The 15,343-nt window shown below is 48.8% G+C and overlaps 5 protein-coding genes across 5 annotated transcripts; 3 read left to right on the top strand and 2 right to left on the bottom strand.

Moving 5' to 3' along the window:
• Positions 1-167: 167 nt before the first annotated feature.
• On the top strand, positions 168-4,232 carry EDB93DRAFT_1242186 (armadillo-type protein; the record flags this gene model as incomplete). The annotated part of the gene is made up of 20 exons (XM_041451986.1): positions 168-227; positions 283-467; positions 525-639; positions 686-858; positions 909-1,055; positions 1,109-1,305; positions 1,368-1,796; positions 1,852-1,873; positions 1,923-1,958; positions 2,008-2,098; positions 2,149-2,305; positions 2,360-2,586; positions 2,644-2,784; positions 2,839-3,081; positions 3,130-3,426; positions 3,482-3,523; positions 3,571-3,699; positions 3,750-3,968; positions 4,015-4,079; positions 4,130-4,232. 20 exons carry the CDS (start codon positions 168-170, stop codon positions 4,230-4,232), a joined length of 3,078 nt encoding a protein of 1,025 aa, XP_041304508.1.
• Positions 4,233-4,916: 684 nt separating this feature from the next.
• Positions 4,917-7,789, top strand: EDB93DRAFT_1242185 (aconitase family-domain-containing protein; the record flags this gene model as incomplete). The annotated part of the gene is made up of 12 exons (XM_041451985.1): positions 4,917-5,032; positions 5,093-5,201; positions 5,264-5,293; positions 5,342-5,509; positions 5,559-5,814; positions 5,863-6,146; positions 6,199-6,580; positions 6,630-7,004; positions 7,058-7,123; positions 7,176-7,582; positions 7,636-7,707; positions 7,766-7,789. The coding sequence occupies 12 exons, from the start codon at positions 4,917-4,919 to the stop codon at positions 7,787-7,789; spliced, it is 2,289 nt and encodes a 762-aa protein (XP_041304507.1).
• A 172-nt stretch (positions 7,790-7,961) lies between these two features.
• On the bottom strand, positions 7,962-10,174 carry EDB93DRAFT_754490 (uncharacterized protein). Its single transcript, XM_041457338.1, has one exon. The coding sequence runs from the start codon at positions 9,978-9,980 to the stop codon at positions 7,980-7,982; it is 2,001 nt and encodes a 666-aa protein (XP_041304506.1). The 5' UTR covers positions 9,981-10,174; the 3' UTR covers positions 7,962-7,979.
• On the bottom strand, positions 10,169-12,177 carry EDB93DRAFT_754439 (glycosyltransferase family 15 protein). Its single transcript, XM_041457337.1, has 12 exons — positions 12,021-12,177; positions 11,651-11,970; positions 11,462-11,601; positions 11,403-11,412; positions 11,327-11,357; positions 11,226-11,278; positions 11,090-11,163; positions 10,978-11,040; positions 10,837-10,929; positions 10,682-10,782; positions 10,465-10,633; positions 10,169-10,406 (listed from the first exon to the last, which is right to left on the bottom strand). The coding sequence occupies exons 1-12, from the start codon at positions 12,063-12,065 to the stop codon at positions 10,357-10,359; spliced, it is 1,149 nt and encodes a 382-aa protein (XP_041304505.1). The 5' UTR covers positions 12,066-12,177; the 3' UTR covers positions 10,169-10,356.
• Positions 12,178-13,334: 1,157 nt separating this feature from the next.
• EDB93DRAFT_1166399 (uncharacterized protein) lies at positions 13,335-15,333 on the top strand. Its single transcript, XM_041450201.1, has 2 exons — positions 13,335-13,832; positions 13,902-15,333. The coding sequence occupies exons 1-2, from the start codon at positions 13,578-13,580 to the stop codon at positions 15,141-15,143; spliced, it is 1,497 nt and encodes a 498-aa protein (XP_041304504.1). The 5' UTR covers positions 13,335-13,577; the 3' UTR covers positions 15,144-15,333.
• The last annotated feature ends 10 nt before the right edge of the window (positions 15,334-15,343 follow it).

Genomic DNA, 15,343 nt, shown 5'->3' with positions numbered 1-15,343 from the left:
TGAACTTGCTTGAACATGCTTGTCTCAGTGACACCCGATCGAGTCCTTAGGCCTTAGGATAGATCCCTTCTCTTCCATCAATTTGCAGATTATCTACTAGTGAAGTCTATCACACAAGCCGTGACTTAACAGCTTCTTCATTGAAATCTTTGCGCGTTGCATATGCAATGTCGTCCGGAAACTTCCTCCCAGATTTGTCTCCTCCTGACGTGCAACAAGCAGCTCAAGTACGTACTTCAAGTCTATACTTCTTTAAGAAAATTATTTACGACACTTCCTCAGTTGATACAACAAGCATATTCGAGTGCACATGCCCAGGTGGATCAACGGCGAATCCAGCAAGAGCTGGTCGAGATTCAGAGACGACCTGAAGCATGGGGGTTAGTTGTACCTTTCCTCGAACATCCAGACCCGAACGTGCAATTCTTTGGCGCGCATACCGCGCAAGTTAAGATCATGCGTGATTGGCAAGTGCTCTACATTTTTCTCTTTGCAATGGTACTGATCGGCTGCTGTTGCTGCAGGGATTCGTTTCCTGAGGAAAACGCCGAACATCTACGAGAATTACTGCTCAAGCTCACCTCGCACTCCATATTAACTGGAAAGGGCAAGGTAGTATGCCGCAAACTATTTGTTGCAGTAAGTGCAAGTTCTAGATTCAAGTCCGTCTAGTGATCGTTTGCAGATCACATCACTTGCGCTCCGCCTTGCACCGGGTTCACCTTCAAGGTGGCCAGACTGGATAGTGTCAGCAGTCAATTCTCTCTCTTACTCTGGCATGCCTCCGGAACAACTCCTTGCCTTCCTTACCATAGTTGCTGAAGAGGTTGAAACAGCCGACCTTTTAGGGTCTAGTAAGTGAGTGTGACGACTTGATTCACTCTGTCTCGTCACCAATTTCGTTCCAGGATGCAGATGCACCAGTCTCTTCTGGATGCTTCTCCAATGGTCATTCAAGCTGTAATAACATCTATCACTCGACCAACTCTCATATTGCCCGAACTGCAATCCGCACTCAAGTGCTTTCAAGCGTGGATATACACCTTACGAGCCGAGTAATGTTCTTTCATATGTTCTGTTCAATTCTCGACTCAACGCGCCACACAAGTGACATTACACCTGTTATTCCACTGTTGATCACGATAATGACGCCCGCGCCTGAGTCTGGATTTGACGAGTCGACTTTCTCGGTGGCTTCTGATGTTCTACAGGAGATCATGACGAGGTCTTCGTTGGCTGGAGGCGCGGGTACAGGAACGTTGACGGAGCCGCTCCTTGTTTGGCTTGATGCTCATGGAGATCGCGGTGAGCCTCGATGGTCGCACATCTTCATTTGATATGACTGCTCACCATTATTTGATATACAGCCGGTTCAGTCGATGGTGTGTCTCATTCACTTTGCAAATTACTGGTCGCCCTGGGAGATCACTCCACCATGTATTTTGCCTCCAACATCACATCGTTAAAACCCATACCCGGAACATCCTACCGGCGCGCCTACTTTGTGCAGAGGTTCTTGCACCTCCTTTTGAAATATACTGGACTGCCGGGTTATTACGGTGTTGACGAAGAGGAGAGCGAGATGACCCTTGGCTTTTGGTACCTCTTTCAGGAGTCGTTGTGGAGCGTGGAGTACGAAGACCAAGCTGAGGAACAGGACGGTATACCTTCGCTTCTTGATGTCAAGGAAAAGGAACAATGGACCATCGTGAATGCGGTATACGTTCAACTTGTAGAGATACTGAGAAGGAAAGTGATGTGGCCAGACCAGCGTACTCTCGGTTACTGGGCAAAAGGTGACAGATTTATATTACGTTTGCCTGCTTTGTGCTGAATTGAAATCCTTCGTAGATGAAATCGACCGGTTTCAAGTGTGAGTAAGAGCAATGTTCATCAATTCACATGGCATTGACAATTTGCAGATATCGGAGGGATGTCGGTGATACTCTGATCAATGCGTGAATAAGATGATCGACATGTCTGTATTTTATGTTGATTCATCCCCAGATATTACATCCTGCGCAATGATATGTTGGGCTACTTCCTCGAGGACATGCAAAAGCGCTTTGCGCAACAGAATGGATTGCAAGGGTGGGAGGTGAGCGGTTCTTTCAGTTTATACAATACTCATTTAATACATAATATCAGGAAATTGAAGCCACGTTGCACTGTATCATGTCAATTCAAGAAGCGGTACCGCTGGAAGACAACCCCTTCCTCGGTCGGCTGTTTGGACCTGATGTGCTTGGTCGTTTGCCAACTTCAGGTCAGGATCGAATACGTAGGACCATGCTTGGCCTGATTGGTAGGAGCATCGCACACCTGACTCATGATCGCCTTCCTGACTTTTCGTGTTCAGCGGCTTACTCGACATGGTTTACAACCCAAGCCAAAGCACCGACACCCACCTCAACTTCGTCTCTTTTGATGAACGCCATTTCTTATGTCGTCGCTGCTCTACCAGAGCCTGCGTTATGTCTGCCGGCTGCAAATGCCCTTCGTGATCTGTGCGATGCTAATCGTGCTGCGCTTGCGCCTCATATTGGCGCATTCGCAGAGCTGCATGCCGGATTGAGTGGTATCCCGGTCCGTGAGATTCATGTATGGTCTATATCTCCACTGATGTCATGCAAACATGCCCAGGATACGGAAAAAAGCAAGGTTCTTCAATCAATTGCGAGCGTAATACAAGCATTGCCACCTGAAGAGGAGATTCCACCGATCCAGGCGATTGTTATCCCAGTGGTCGAAAAACTTGCACAAGCTCTTCACAGTTCCTCCCAGGTTCGTATTGAGTCACACGGTTTCCTCGAGGCTGAATTATTTTGTCTTCTGCAGCTTGTGGACGAAACTCGTTTCATAATCATCTCCCAGCTTCAGACGTTGTCAGGGGTAGCCAAAGGTCTTACACGCACGCAAGACTCGTTGCTTATCCTTGACGAATCGCCCGAAGAGAGAGCCGAGGCTGAGCGCCTACAACGAGCACGTGATGACTACACCATGGTAAAAGTTCGTGAAGACTTGTTCAACACGATAAGAAATGTAGCAACGTACTGGTCCATGGATGCAGGTGTCTCAGATGTATGTTCCAGTGTATTTCTACGCATTATTCGACTGACATTGAACAAGGCCTTGAGTGACTTTTTCCGTTCGATAACTTCTTTGCCTTCGGATATCACCCTGCTTTCTCTTCCTGCAGCTCCGATTTTCGAGATCATATGTCTTGCATGCCAGAGGCAACTCACGGCTGTATGGCTGTCTTTAGCAAACATGCTCGTCATTCAGCTTGATCCACCGACGTTGTTTTCAACCTCAACGCTCAAATCCACACCGAGTCCTGAGGCGCTGGGGGTGATCTCGACTCTACTGCCAGTGTTGCTGGAAGCATCGCTAGGAGTACTGGGACAACCTGGGTCGATGGAAGCTGTGTGTACCTTGTGTTTTTTTTTTGAACAAGAGTCCTGATGATTTCTCATCATAGAATCCTGACATCGTGCAAGCCTTTTTCGGATGCATGGACACCGTGAGTAGAATCGCAGACCCGATGCAAAGCTGATTTAAATCACCCAGATTGCAAAGCATTTCCTTGTGGGGTTTTATCGACTGCCAGTCGGCGCCCTCGATGCGTTGATGCAATGTTCTGTGACTTCACTGTCGCTGCAAGAGCGATATTCACTTGTTGCAACATGCACTTTTCTGGTACTTGTCGTTTTGTGCTGATGTCATCACCTCTCATTTGTTGGTGTCAGGAAACGCTCATAAGACGAACAGCTAGTAGTGATGATCTTGGAGATGCAAGTACAATACTAATTCAAGGGCATGGTCGGCCGATCATACGAGCCATCCTGTGTGGCTTCGCGGGTGTGGCGCCAAGATCCGCGACGCAGAATCTGATAGAATTGCTATCTATAGTAGCATCCAAGTTCCCGGCAGAGACGAGAACGTGGATGACTGATATCTTGTTTGCGGTATGTCTTAGTTGTTGCTCTGTGATGAAGTCTGACATGAGTGCAGGATGACTTTGTGCAGTCGAAGGCAAGCCCGGAGGCGAAGCGAACTTTTGTAAAAGCTATCATTGGGTTTGTCAATGCCTGTCATACTAGCTGGTCCCTGTACTAATTGCGAGTAGGTCTCGATCGCCGAAGAAAACGAGGGAAGCAGCACAGCAGTTTACACTTGTTGCCCGGGGTCTGGAAGGTACTAGCTTTGGATACGCTTCTGTCAATATTTGATGCGGGAAGTTTTGCTACTGGTCCGCTAATCCGAAAATTACGTTGAACGCGTTGGATTCAAGAACCGGTGCTCATCGGAGGCGTCAGTACATCACTGTCAATGTGTACACCTAGTACCACCCACGGTAATGAGCGTGGAAGGGTTGAGGGAAGTGCGGCGGCCGTAACTGCCGGTACGCTGCAGGACCTGTAGTTAGCTCCCACAGCCACGCAGCGATGTTTGGACCCATACTTACTATTGTGCGACGGGCCTCCGTCGTGAATCGTCGGTATTTCGGCGATATTGAATGAACCTAGCGTATGTGTCTGAAACCTGTGACTCATCGGATATATAGCCCGGGGTTGATCAGGATTGGTCCGGGGACTCATCTGGGGCAAGTGCCTGGCAGTCGGCGAAAGTGCGGTTTGTTGAGTGAAGCATAACGGCGGAGATCATCAAAAGCGGCAAGTTGTTCGGCTGTAGCGGGAACAGTCTTACAAATAAAAATGGCTGTGATTGGCTGTCAAGCTCCCATGAATCACAAGCATAAATTGGTAAATATCGGAACGCGAATTGCCGAGCTCACGCTTTTCTTCAAACTTGCTTGTCGTACACACAGCTGCTCGTCGGCCTTTTCGACGATGCCTATCCTCTCTTCCTCAACGCGCGATGCGGTGCGCTCGCTGCAGCGGCTGGCCGCGGGGATGGCCACTGCTGCCCCAAGAATTGGTGACACCAAAGTCCCAATGTCGCTTCTCGAGAAGGGTGCATACATAAACTACCAGCGCATTGAGGATAACCTCGCCATCGTCCGTGACAGGTGATTGAAACAATTTACCGGACTTATAATCTGACTTCTGATGCACAAACTGTTCCGCAGGCTTCAGCGCCCGCTTACCTTGTCGGAAAAGATAGTGTACGGACACTTGGATGATCCTCATAACCAGGACATTGTCCGAGGCACAAGCTACCTTAAGCTCCGCCCTGACGTATGCCTGACGTTTATCTTCTACTGCGAGTAATCATTGAATTATTATATCTTTATCAACAGCGGGTGGCTTGTCAGGATGCTACTGCCCAGGTTCGCCCCATAACGTCACTACATGTCTCATCGCTGACGTAATCATAGATGGCTCTGTTACAATTCATGTCTGCAGGCATGGACACAGCAGCTGTTCCGACTACAGTTCACTGTGACCACTTGATAGAAGCTCAAGTTGGTGGTGCTAAAGATTTGGCACGTGCCGTTGATCTCAACAAAGAGGTGTACGATTTCTTGGCTACTGCCACAGCAAAAGTTGGTTGGTTGCGACTTCAGTTCTTTGTATTTGCTCATTGGCTTGCAGTATGGTCTTGGATTTTGGAAGCCGGGTTCTGGTATCATTCACCAAATTATTTTAGAGAACTATGCATTCCCCGGTGGACTTATGATCGGTACTGACTCTCACACGCCTAATGCGGGAGGTTTGGGTATGGTTGCTTGCGGTGTTGGGGGTGCCGATGCTGTTGACGTCATGGCGGACATTCCCTGGGAATTGAAGTGCCCTAACGTTATCGGTGTGAACCTTACTGGCAAGATTGGAGGCTGGACTACTCCCAAGGGTGCGCGCAATGTTGAATTGATTCTCTTGCATGGCTAATCGTTCGTAGACGTCATCCTGAAGGTCGCTGGCATTCTTACTGTCAAGGGTGGAACTGGTGCCATCGTTGAATACCACGGTTCTGGTGTGGAGTCATTGTCCTGCACGGGTATGGCCACTATTTGTAACATGGGTGCCGAAATCGGCGCAACTACCTCGCTCTTCCCCTTCAACCGTCGTATGGTTGACTATCTCAACGCTACCAAGCGTTCCGAGATTGCTCAATACGCACAGCGCTTTTCACACAACCTTAAGGCTGATGAAGGCTGCGAGTACGACCAGAACATCGAGATTGTTTGTAATGTTGTTGATATCATGATTGTCCTGACTGATCTTCTGTGCCCAGAACCTCTCGGAACTCGAGCCTCACATCAACGGTCCCTTCACTCCTGATCTCGCTACCCCGCTCTCGAAATTCGCAGAGGAGGTCAAGAAGAACAACTGGCCCCAAGAACTCAAGGTCGCTCTCATTGGTTCCTGCACTAACTCTTCATACGAGGACATGTCTCGCTCTGCTTCCATTGCCCGTGAAGCTGCCGAGCATGGTCTCGATGTCAAGAGCAAGTTCACGATCACTCCTGGTTCTGAGCAAGTCCGTGCTACCATTGAACGTGACGGTCAAATCGGTGCTTTCGAAAACGTCGGCGGTCTCGTCCTGGCTAACGCATGCGGTCCTTGTATCGGTCAATGGGACAGGAAAGACGTTAAGAAGGGCGAGGTCAACTCCAGTACGTTGTTTGTATCATTGTTTTACGTTTTCCAACTAGTGGGTTTTAGTTATTACCTCCTACAACCGTAACTTCACCGGCCGTAACGATGCTAACCCCGCCACCCATGCTTTCGTCGCCTCCCCGGATATTGTAACCGCAATGGCTTTCGCTGGTGACCTTACCTTCAACCCGGTTTCGGACTCCCTCATTGGCTCTGACGGCAAGCCCTTCAAGTTCTCAGACCCTACTGGTAATGAACTTCCTCCTCGTGGCTACGACCCCGGCCAAAACACCTTCCAGCCTCCTCCTGTAGACCGTGCTAGCGTTGCAGTTGCAGTTGACCCTAAGAGCGACCGTCTTCAACTCCTCCATCCTTTCAAGGCTTGGGATGGCAAGACTCCAGCTGACCTTCCTGTTCTGATTAAGGTGAAGGGCAAGTGCAGTAAGTGAACTACATCTTCGAGTCCTCACACTGCGCCTCATTGGTATGTCTAGCGACTGACCACATCTCTGCTGGTGGTCCCTGGCTTAAATACCGCGGTCATCTCGAGAACATTTCGCGTAAGTCGCCTTGCCCAATAAGTATCTAGATTTTCATCTCACCCTGTGATAGAAAACTGTTTAATCGGTGCTATCAACGCTGAGAACGGCGAGGCCAACAAGGTCAAGAACCAGATCACCGGCGAATACGGTCCAGTTCCCCAGACTGCTGCTTACTACCGTGACAAGGGCATCAAGTGGGTCGTTATCGGTGACTCCAACTACGGTGAAGGTTCATCTCGCGAGCACGCTGCCCTTGAGCCCCGCTACCTCGGTGGTCTTGCAATCATTACCCGGTCTTTTGCTCGTATCCATGAGACAAACTTGAAGAAGCAAGGCATGCTTGCTCTCACTTTCGCTAACCCTGAGGACTACGACAAGATTCAGCCCAGTGACAAAGTTGATATCTTGGGCTTGGATACCTTCAGCCCCGGAAAGAACTTGACTCTTATTGCCAAGCATGCGGATGGTAGCAAGGATGTGAGTTACTGGCTTCTGTAATGGCGTTTTGTGCTGACGGGATAATCTTGCAGGAAATTTCTCTTGCTCACTCCTTCAACGAGGGTCAAATTGAGTGGTTCAAAGCGGGCTCTGCCCTTAACCTGGTGCGTTCAATTTTCAATTCGTACGTGACAAGTTCACCTTCTGACCTTGCCAATATAGATGGCTGCCAAGGCCAAGCAATGAAGACAGAAGGAGTATGTGCCATGTCTAGACGCAGTAGACTTCATATTCAGCTATCACTCCTCTCGTTTCCCAATATTTATTTCCTCGGTTATCTACATCACAGTCTCGACAGCTTGTTGATATATCTTTGTAATAACACGGACGACAAATCCTAAAATATTTTGACCCAGGAGGATACCAAGGCATCAAGCTACTCGTCCAAAGGTTCGTACATCAGCATCTTCCGTCTTCTTTCCAGCAACGCTCTCCTTGCCATACTCTCTCTCCCGGATAAATAGCCAGGTTGGGGTGGACGTAGCAAGTCTGACCCAAAGGATATCATGGAAGACGCGGACGATGATTCATGCCGAGTTGGCTTAGGCCTTGAACGTCTCCGCTGCCCACCCCTCTTCCGCGACGACACTTTGGATTGTTCAGACTGCATCGTGTTCGTGCGCGATTTCGGAATGTCACTGGGAGAAAGCGCCTGGTGCGACTGTATAAACCCATACCCGTAATTCTTCAGGTTCGCTGAGGCCGCAGCTATAGACTCGGAGGTGTAAACGCTGCTGGAACTGACATACGAAGCATGGCTCTTATCCTTGGCCATACCAATAGGAGCTGCGTTGTGCTTCAACGGTACACGGGACTCGTGTGTCCACACGGGTGTCATGTCTGGGCGAAGTGTTACTTGGCTATCGCTGGGTTCTAGATTTGACTGCGATACGTCGGGGGAGGAAACTCGTTCTCGGGGATGGCCACCCAGTCCACGAATGCGCAGTCCGTTTACATCGTCGTTCAGCTGGGCCTCTGTAGAGTATGACGGCGGATCGTGACCAGCGAGAGGTATGTCGAATTCGGGATCTGGAAATCGTTGTAGCGAATAGATTTTTGCAGACCCCAACGGAATGTCGCTTTCTTCATATGTTGATGGCCGTTGCGTGCGGTTGCCAGCAACAGTGCCGAATGCGGTCATGAAGTTGGACTTGAGGGCGGAAGCCCAACCCTCCGGAGGCCGATGCTCATTCACTACTACGTCGTGAGGCCCAGGTTCGGCCTCGTCAGGGAGTGGTATATCATGCCAGTCTGTAGGACCGATGCCTGGTGTGTTCTCCATTACTGGTCGTAACCTCTCTCTAGGCGTGCGCTGGACATGCCTCGGCGAGGGGAGAAATTGCGGTAGACCATCTCCCTGCGGTAGGAAATTTTGTGTGGGATACTGGACAGCATTTCTCGGCGGGCCCAACTCAGCTACCCTTGTGCTGTAAAACGTTGGGCCACCGTGGCTCGACTCGTCACCAGACGTCAGGTCGCCAGGGGCAATATTTGCTACCTGCAGCCGACCAAGTGTGCGCGGGTTTTCCTGGACGCTGAACGCGCTTGCGGAATTCGCGAGTGCAGGTCGTCGTTGCTCCATGGGCGGGTGGACATTGCCAACGACCGTTCTTGAGGCATTGTAGAAAGTCGCATTTATGGGGCTGGAAAAAGGATCGCCAGTATTTCTCCGGACGAGAGATGCAGGGAGGTAAAACTCAGATTCTTCGTGCGGAGTGTGCATCTGCAGGCTCGGCTCGGGGCCGTCTTCGAGTGTATCCCTCGCTGTCCAAAGTTCGTCGTCGTCTTGTGTCTTTCGCACTGATGCGCGCGAACGCATCCACCAGGCGAGAAATGCCAAGCAACAAGCGAGGACACAGACAGTGCCAAGGATGATTGCAACGTAGAACGGGGCGGAGAGCTCAGTTCGAGAAGTATGCATGGAAGCGGGAGAGACGAGCGCTGTCGGATGAGTGGATGTGCTGGTGCTACTTGAGGAGTTGGATGGAGTACTAGTGGTGGTACGTGTCTGTGATGAAAATGAGGAACTTGACGTCGCGCTGCTAAGCGATGAGGATATTGTGTCAGTTGCCGTAGCTGAGGTCATTGCCAAGGCGGGGACAGTAGTCATAAATGCCTCAGACTGTGTCAACTGGCCTCCTGTCTGCATCCCGGTTGCACTGATAGGGTCAGGACTGATCTGAGTAGCCGGCTGTGGTGCATATTCCGGCCTGCGGCTGCCTTGGGGGTTGTATGGAACATCTCCAAGTCCTGCTGGAGGGTCCGAATTTATGATTGACGGTTGCCCGTTTTGTCCTAGAATCAAGTTAGAATCCGCTCTGCGATGGGGAACAATATTTGCAAAGAACGGCATGCGTGGAATTAAAGAGATAGGCATAGTATCGTTGAGTGTATATGCGCGCCCGGCGCCGAGCTACCAGAGCCCTGAAGATGAGGTGACTTGTCAAAATGAAGAGTGCTGTCTTATTTCTTAAATCATGAAACGCGATGTGGCTTGAAATTTCAATTGAGACGGTCAGTCTGACACGTACTAGTACTACAAGAGAAGACTGATCAGTAATATCAACTTCAATCCGCTCGATGACTCAGCTCCGTACTTTGACGTGTTTTCGTCTCTAAGTCAAAATCACATCAATGACTAGGTGCAGTCAGTCCATCGTGAATATGTCTCAGATAGTACTAGACAGATCGTGGAGTGCAGCATACACATCACTGCTAGGAACATACGCCATGATAGCACTGAATATTTCGACCTACGAGAATAGCCTATCGTATCGTTTCAGGCATGAATACCGCTGATAGTCTGAAGAAACGAGCTTCAGTGGTAGTTAAACATCTGTATGGAGAATCGAGATACTTGCCGACATTCTCATCAGGGTCGCACCAACATTTTCCTTTGGTGTACACATCTCCCTGTGGACAGTGCAGGAAGGGCTCGTGTTCATACCCGATGTCATTGAAAAAGTGAATTTGCTCCTTCTTCGCGAACAGTGCAGCTCCGATGCTATGAACTGGTGCATCTCCCCAACGCTATTCCAAATAAGGTCATTTTCAAAAGCGTGCAAACACAAGACTCACCTCATAATAGAATCCACCCTGCTCATCAAGATATTCGAAGAATTTCGAATATGCCTCGCCTCGCCAGAAATCAAGATCTGCAATTTCAAAGTTGCTCCAGACTGGCCACGTGATTTCATTAGCATAGGGAAACGCCGCGATGAGCAGTAACCTACAGTGACACATATTGTAGGACTCTCCGCCATCATCAGAGAGGAATTCCATCGCATTGCCAGGAGTCACAAAGTCAGGATTAGCATTGATGAAAGCTAGAGGAAGGTGAAATTGAAATCATAGTAAATGCTGAATACGCTTACACTTTACAACGTTCCATAGCGTTGGAACAGTAGCTTGGATTTCATATATTGATATGGTAAAGCCTGTTGGTGTTCGAGACTGGTATATAATTGAAAACATCATTTGATTTACCATACACCTTGTTATGGTCTTGCATCACAAGAAAGGGATCATAGTCCACGTCGCAGAACAACTTAATGTCTGGCCTGATTGGGGAAGATAAAGTAAGCCAAGCTACATCGCATCTCCTTCGGTTGCGTCTACTCACTCGACTCTCCAATAGTACCGGTATTGCTGCAAGAGCTCATGTCGATAGAAGAACTAGGATCTGCTTGGACAACCTCGCCAAAACGCATTACGATCACGTACGCCAGAGTTAAAGCGACACATATTCCGGTATCTAGGAGCAGTTAGTTTGAAGCAGCGATGATAGCATCGTACGTACGAAACACTACCTGGAAAATGGTCAGACTACACGTATACTTGAAACAGTAAATAAGGTACCTCCGTAAATTACATTGCCCCTAACCATGTCATCGCGAGATTTGCTTGCTTGATCTTCATCGATCCATGATGGTTGATGCCAATGGTCGGGTGGGATGAGACCGAATTCGACCGTGCTATTGGTCAAGGCCCGTATGTGGCTTTATGGCCCGTCAGCAGCTTCAAAAAATCGAGCATAGAAGGGCGCACTCCTTGAAGTTCTGCGTAAAAGGTTGGTCATTCAGGAAGACATAAGGATACTGGAACTTCCTGTTGAACCTATCCTCGAGTTGCTTCATACTGCTCATGATTCCCCAAAGCTCAGAGTTCCGTACAAGTATGACAAACGAGGCGTTCGCTTTGCGGTCTTGTAAGTGCATGAGCGAATCAGGTTTGTAGTACTCGTCGGGCACGGGTGTTTTGTAGGGAGGGCTTAACTTCGGACCAGTCCATTTTCCTGCGATACTTGAGATGAATGTCGCCTTTCCGTATTCCTCATATGCAAAGCTCAGAATGTAGTGAATTGGAATCTGTTTCATTGTCAAGCCGGCTGAATTATCAAGTTGACATGAACACGTACAATAACGCCCAAGACAAGCAAGATGCAACGCATCGGAGTCATCATCTTTCCAGTGCTAGTCCCTTTGGGATCTTTATTAACACAAATAAAAAGAAAGGTAACTTGATGGTAAATGCAGGAGAAAAATTGAGGATGTAAGACGGCTGTTGGTCACGGTGGAAGGATTGTCAGACAAAAACACCCGTTGCTCACGCCTATGATGAAATGCAGCGTAAAAGTTTTCCCTCGATTCAGAGCTCCACGTAGTTTGTTCCCTGGATCTCTTCTCAATGTTCAGTCTAGAAAGATATCAACACACAAACCGCTACCTATCGTCGCTCTTGACCGTGACTGGTCAATATAGTCGTGTCCTGAAACTAGGATCAAGGGCAAAGACAAATAATGTACGCCACTGGAGCTATCTAGTGCTCGGTCGGCGTGGAGAATCGTCTTCATCATTGACATCAATGACTTCCGGATCAAACTTTGTAGCGCCAATATCGCTATCCCGTTCCAGATCGTCAGATGTGTCCGAATCAAAAGCGAAAACCTTGTGCTTCCGCTTCCCCTTTCTCTACTTCACAGGTGCTAGCAGTGAGATTGGAGGTGGATAGGATGGAAGGGGAAACTGCCTAATTCATCTTCTTTGGACATAATGACTTGCTAGCTCCGTGCGCATGATTTATGCTTAAATACGGACTTTGTGGTTGCTCTTATGCAATTGTGCAAGTAGTGAAAACGATAAAAATGTCTGCTTGGTTGCAAGCAGGGCTCCGATAGTGGCTCCGACCTGTACAAAAGTGAGTTGGGGTGAGTTGCTATTCCCACATTAGTAAGAGTGAATACGACGCAGCGAAGAAAACACCTCGACTTGAATCCCAGGAAAGGGCCGGTCTGCATGATTGAAAATCATTAGGTATACATCAGACACGGACGAGTCTGAGCGGGAGATGGGCTGATGTTCTGGAGTGTCATGTCGACTAGGAGGTGCTTTCGATTAATCATGACAGACCGGTAAAGAGGGAAGATGGTATCAGTTCATGTGTCGCGTAGAGTCGGTCGAGCTGGAGATGGACCTTTCAGATCTTAAGAAGTGATCTTGTAGCGAAGCTGAATGATTTGAGTCTCCATATATCTCCGCATGTAGATTTTCTGAGGGATTCTTGCAATATTCATGATCAGAACTTCCTTGCCCACATGGTGGAATGGATCTGTGCATGCATGTGTCTACTCAAAAATTGTCGTTCAATTCATAGTGTGCACGTGCGTGCGTCGCGGGACTTTCCGTAGGCGGGCGCAGGCCGCGCTAAGTTACCGAAGTTAACCCACCGGGCTCTTTGAAACAACGTGCACGGGCTGAATTTTCCCTACCACGAGGATAGGCTGGGAAATAGATCAGCAATCAGGTAATCCGGCATGAGCGAGTAGTCACTGAACCGACACTTCGAGGTTGTGTTCTGTTCGCTTCTGTTCAGAGTCGTGGTCACCGACAGGCTTCCGAGTTGAAGGACAAGGTTGTTCGTGTCCGTGTTGTGCAGGACTCTGCGCTGTACTTACTGTGATTTACTCCATCGACATATGACCATGCATCACGCTCTACTTGTTTCTGAAATCCTTCTGGACATATTCGCCCATGTCAACACAATCCTGGACCCATCATCGTATGGCGAGATATCAGTGGCTCGGAAATCCCTTGCAACACTTGCAACGACATGCAGGACCTTCCACGAACCTGCAATGGATTTACTCTGGGCTGACATGCACGGGATAGTACCACTGCTGGGCTGTGTAACGAGGTTACATCCCATGATATATCATCATCATGCCGGAAGGGTCAGTGCGGACTAGTCACTCTCTGTTCGTGTTATTTCGTTCATTAACTCACTGAGTGTCTAAACGCAGTACACTTGGTACTCTGAAGGCATCGGCCCATTATGTGAGCATGAAGTCCCTCAATTTTTGCGTCACGCCCACCGTGTGCGCTCATTGCAAATCCCATTCGACAACCATTTTCACCTTCTTTCAGCGCTCCCTATCAAGACATTCGTATTTCCGAGACTGCTATCGTTATCAATGGCTATACATCCGGCTGGATACTTACATCTTTTCATACTTCCTACGCTGCGTCGTTGTTCCCTATCGCTCATTCGTCCCGATCTGAAATTAATTACGGCCTATTGCGCTACGTTGGAGGATCTAAGCATCAAGGTCTCCAGCCAAAGCACAGCGGACGAGCTGTCTCTGCTATCTGACAGTATTCGTATGTGCAAGCGGCTTGTAACTCTGTATTGCCCACCTCTCGACTGGGCAGCATGGAAGCACCTATCGAACCTCCCTACCCTTCTCTCAGTGGCGATTTGTGGTGAAGTCCGTTGCCCGTTGGACACGGATAACTTCATTTTCACACATTTCCTCAATATCACGGCTCTTTCCTTCCATGTAACCACGGCTTCATACGTAATCGCAGTCATGCGCAACTCAGCATTCCCCTCCCTGAAAGAGTTCAAAATGGTTACCCGTGTTTTACCCTTGGAAGATGCTGAACAGCTTCTTCATGTACTCTCACAGTGCCAGACTCTTCAACATATTGACATTTTATCCCGTGATCAAAGAGTTCCGGAGCCCTCAGATAGCTCTTTGACACCAATCACCCAACTTCTTGGTTTCACGCATCTCCGAACCCTGCAGCTCGCTTTTCCCCATTGTTGTATTCGCCTTGACAATCACCTTCTTTTGAAAGCCATGTCAAGTTGGCCGCACATCCGCTCTCTGAAATTAGAAGACCCACTTCTTCGTCTAGCCACCATCACATTCTGCGGGTTATTCACAGCACTGCGTCAATCTCCCCACTTGCATACGTTGCACTTATTAATAGATGCTCTGAATATCGATATCGATTCTCAGGCCGAGTCTTTTCAGCATACATCTCTACAAACATTGGATGTGCGCACTTCTCACATAGTGGATCGTGAAGCTGTCGCTTACATTCTCTTCACCATGCTTCCTTCCGTTGAGAGCGTTATCCATGGCTCCAGTGGACGCCACATCCGGTACGCATGGCAGGAGGTCAACAGGCGTCTCCAATCTCTCAAGTCTTCTGCGGTCCTTGGCCGCTGTATCACAGGAGCGGCTGCAGGGTGCTGAATTTACCATACGTATTTATTCAGCAATTGTGCTAGATTTGCTATCCAGTATCTTAATACTTAGAGTGGGAGGTCGAGACAAGCAAGGTAGCTTAGGCCTCGATATGTAATTGACTTGGAATTTAATATTTGCATGACAAACCACTTGTAACCAGCTCCCATGCGCTGTCGCAGCACTTGCAGAATGTCTGGGAATCAGTC

Source organism: Suillus bovinus, assembly GCF_016758785.1.
Source record: "Suillus bovinus strain UH-Sbo-P2 chromosome Unknown EDB93scaffold_60, whole genome shotgun sequence".
NCBI lineage: Eukaryota > Fungi > Basidiomycota > Agaricomycetes > Boletales > Suillaceae > Suillus > Suillus bovinus.
The sequence above is the reverse complement of the archived record's forward strand: the minus strand, read 5'-3'. Positions and strand labels throughout refer to the sequence as shown.

Excerpts from the sequence above, each read along its gene's own strand:
- EDB93DRAFT_754490 (XM_041457338.1), bottom strand. The coding sequence starts at position 9,980 with ATGCCTATCTCTTTAATTCCACGCATGCCGTTCTTTGCAAATATTGTT.
- EDB93DRAFT_754439 (XM_041457337.1), bottom strand. The coding sequence starts at position 12,065 with ATGATGACTCCGATGCGTTGCATCTTGCTTGTCTTGGGCGTTATT. Across the intron at positions 11,041-11,089 it reads AGACCATAACAAGGTGTATG|GCTTTACCATATCAATATAT; the intron begins GTAAATCAAATG and ends GAACACCAACAG. Across the intron at positions 10,634-10,681 it reads AGGGTGGATTCTATTATGAG|CGTTGGGGAGATGCACCAGT; the intron begins GTGAGTCTTGTG and ends TATTTGGAATAG.
- EDB93DRAFT_1166399 (XM_041450201.1), top strand. The coding sequence starts at position 13,578 with ATGACCATGCATCACGCTCTACTTGTTTCTGAAATCCTTCTGGACATA. Across the intron at positions 13,833-13,901 it reads ATCATCATCATGCCGGAAGG|TACACTTGGTACTCTGAAGG; the intron begins GTCAGTGCGGAC and ends GTCTAAACGCAG.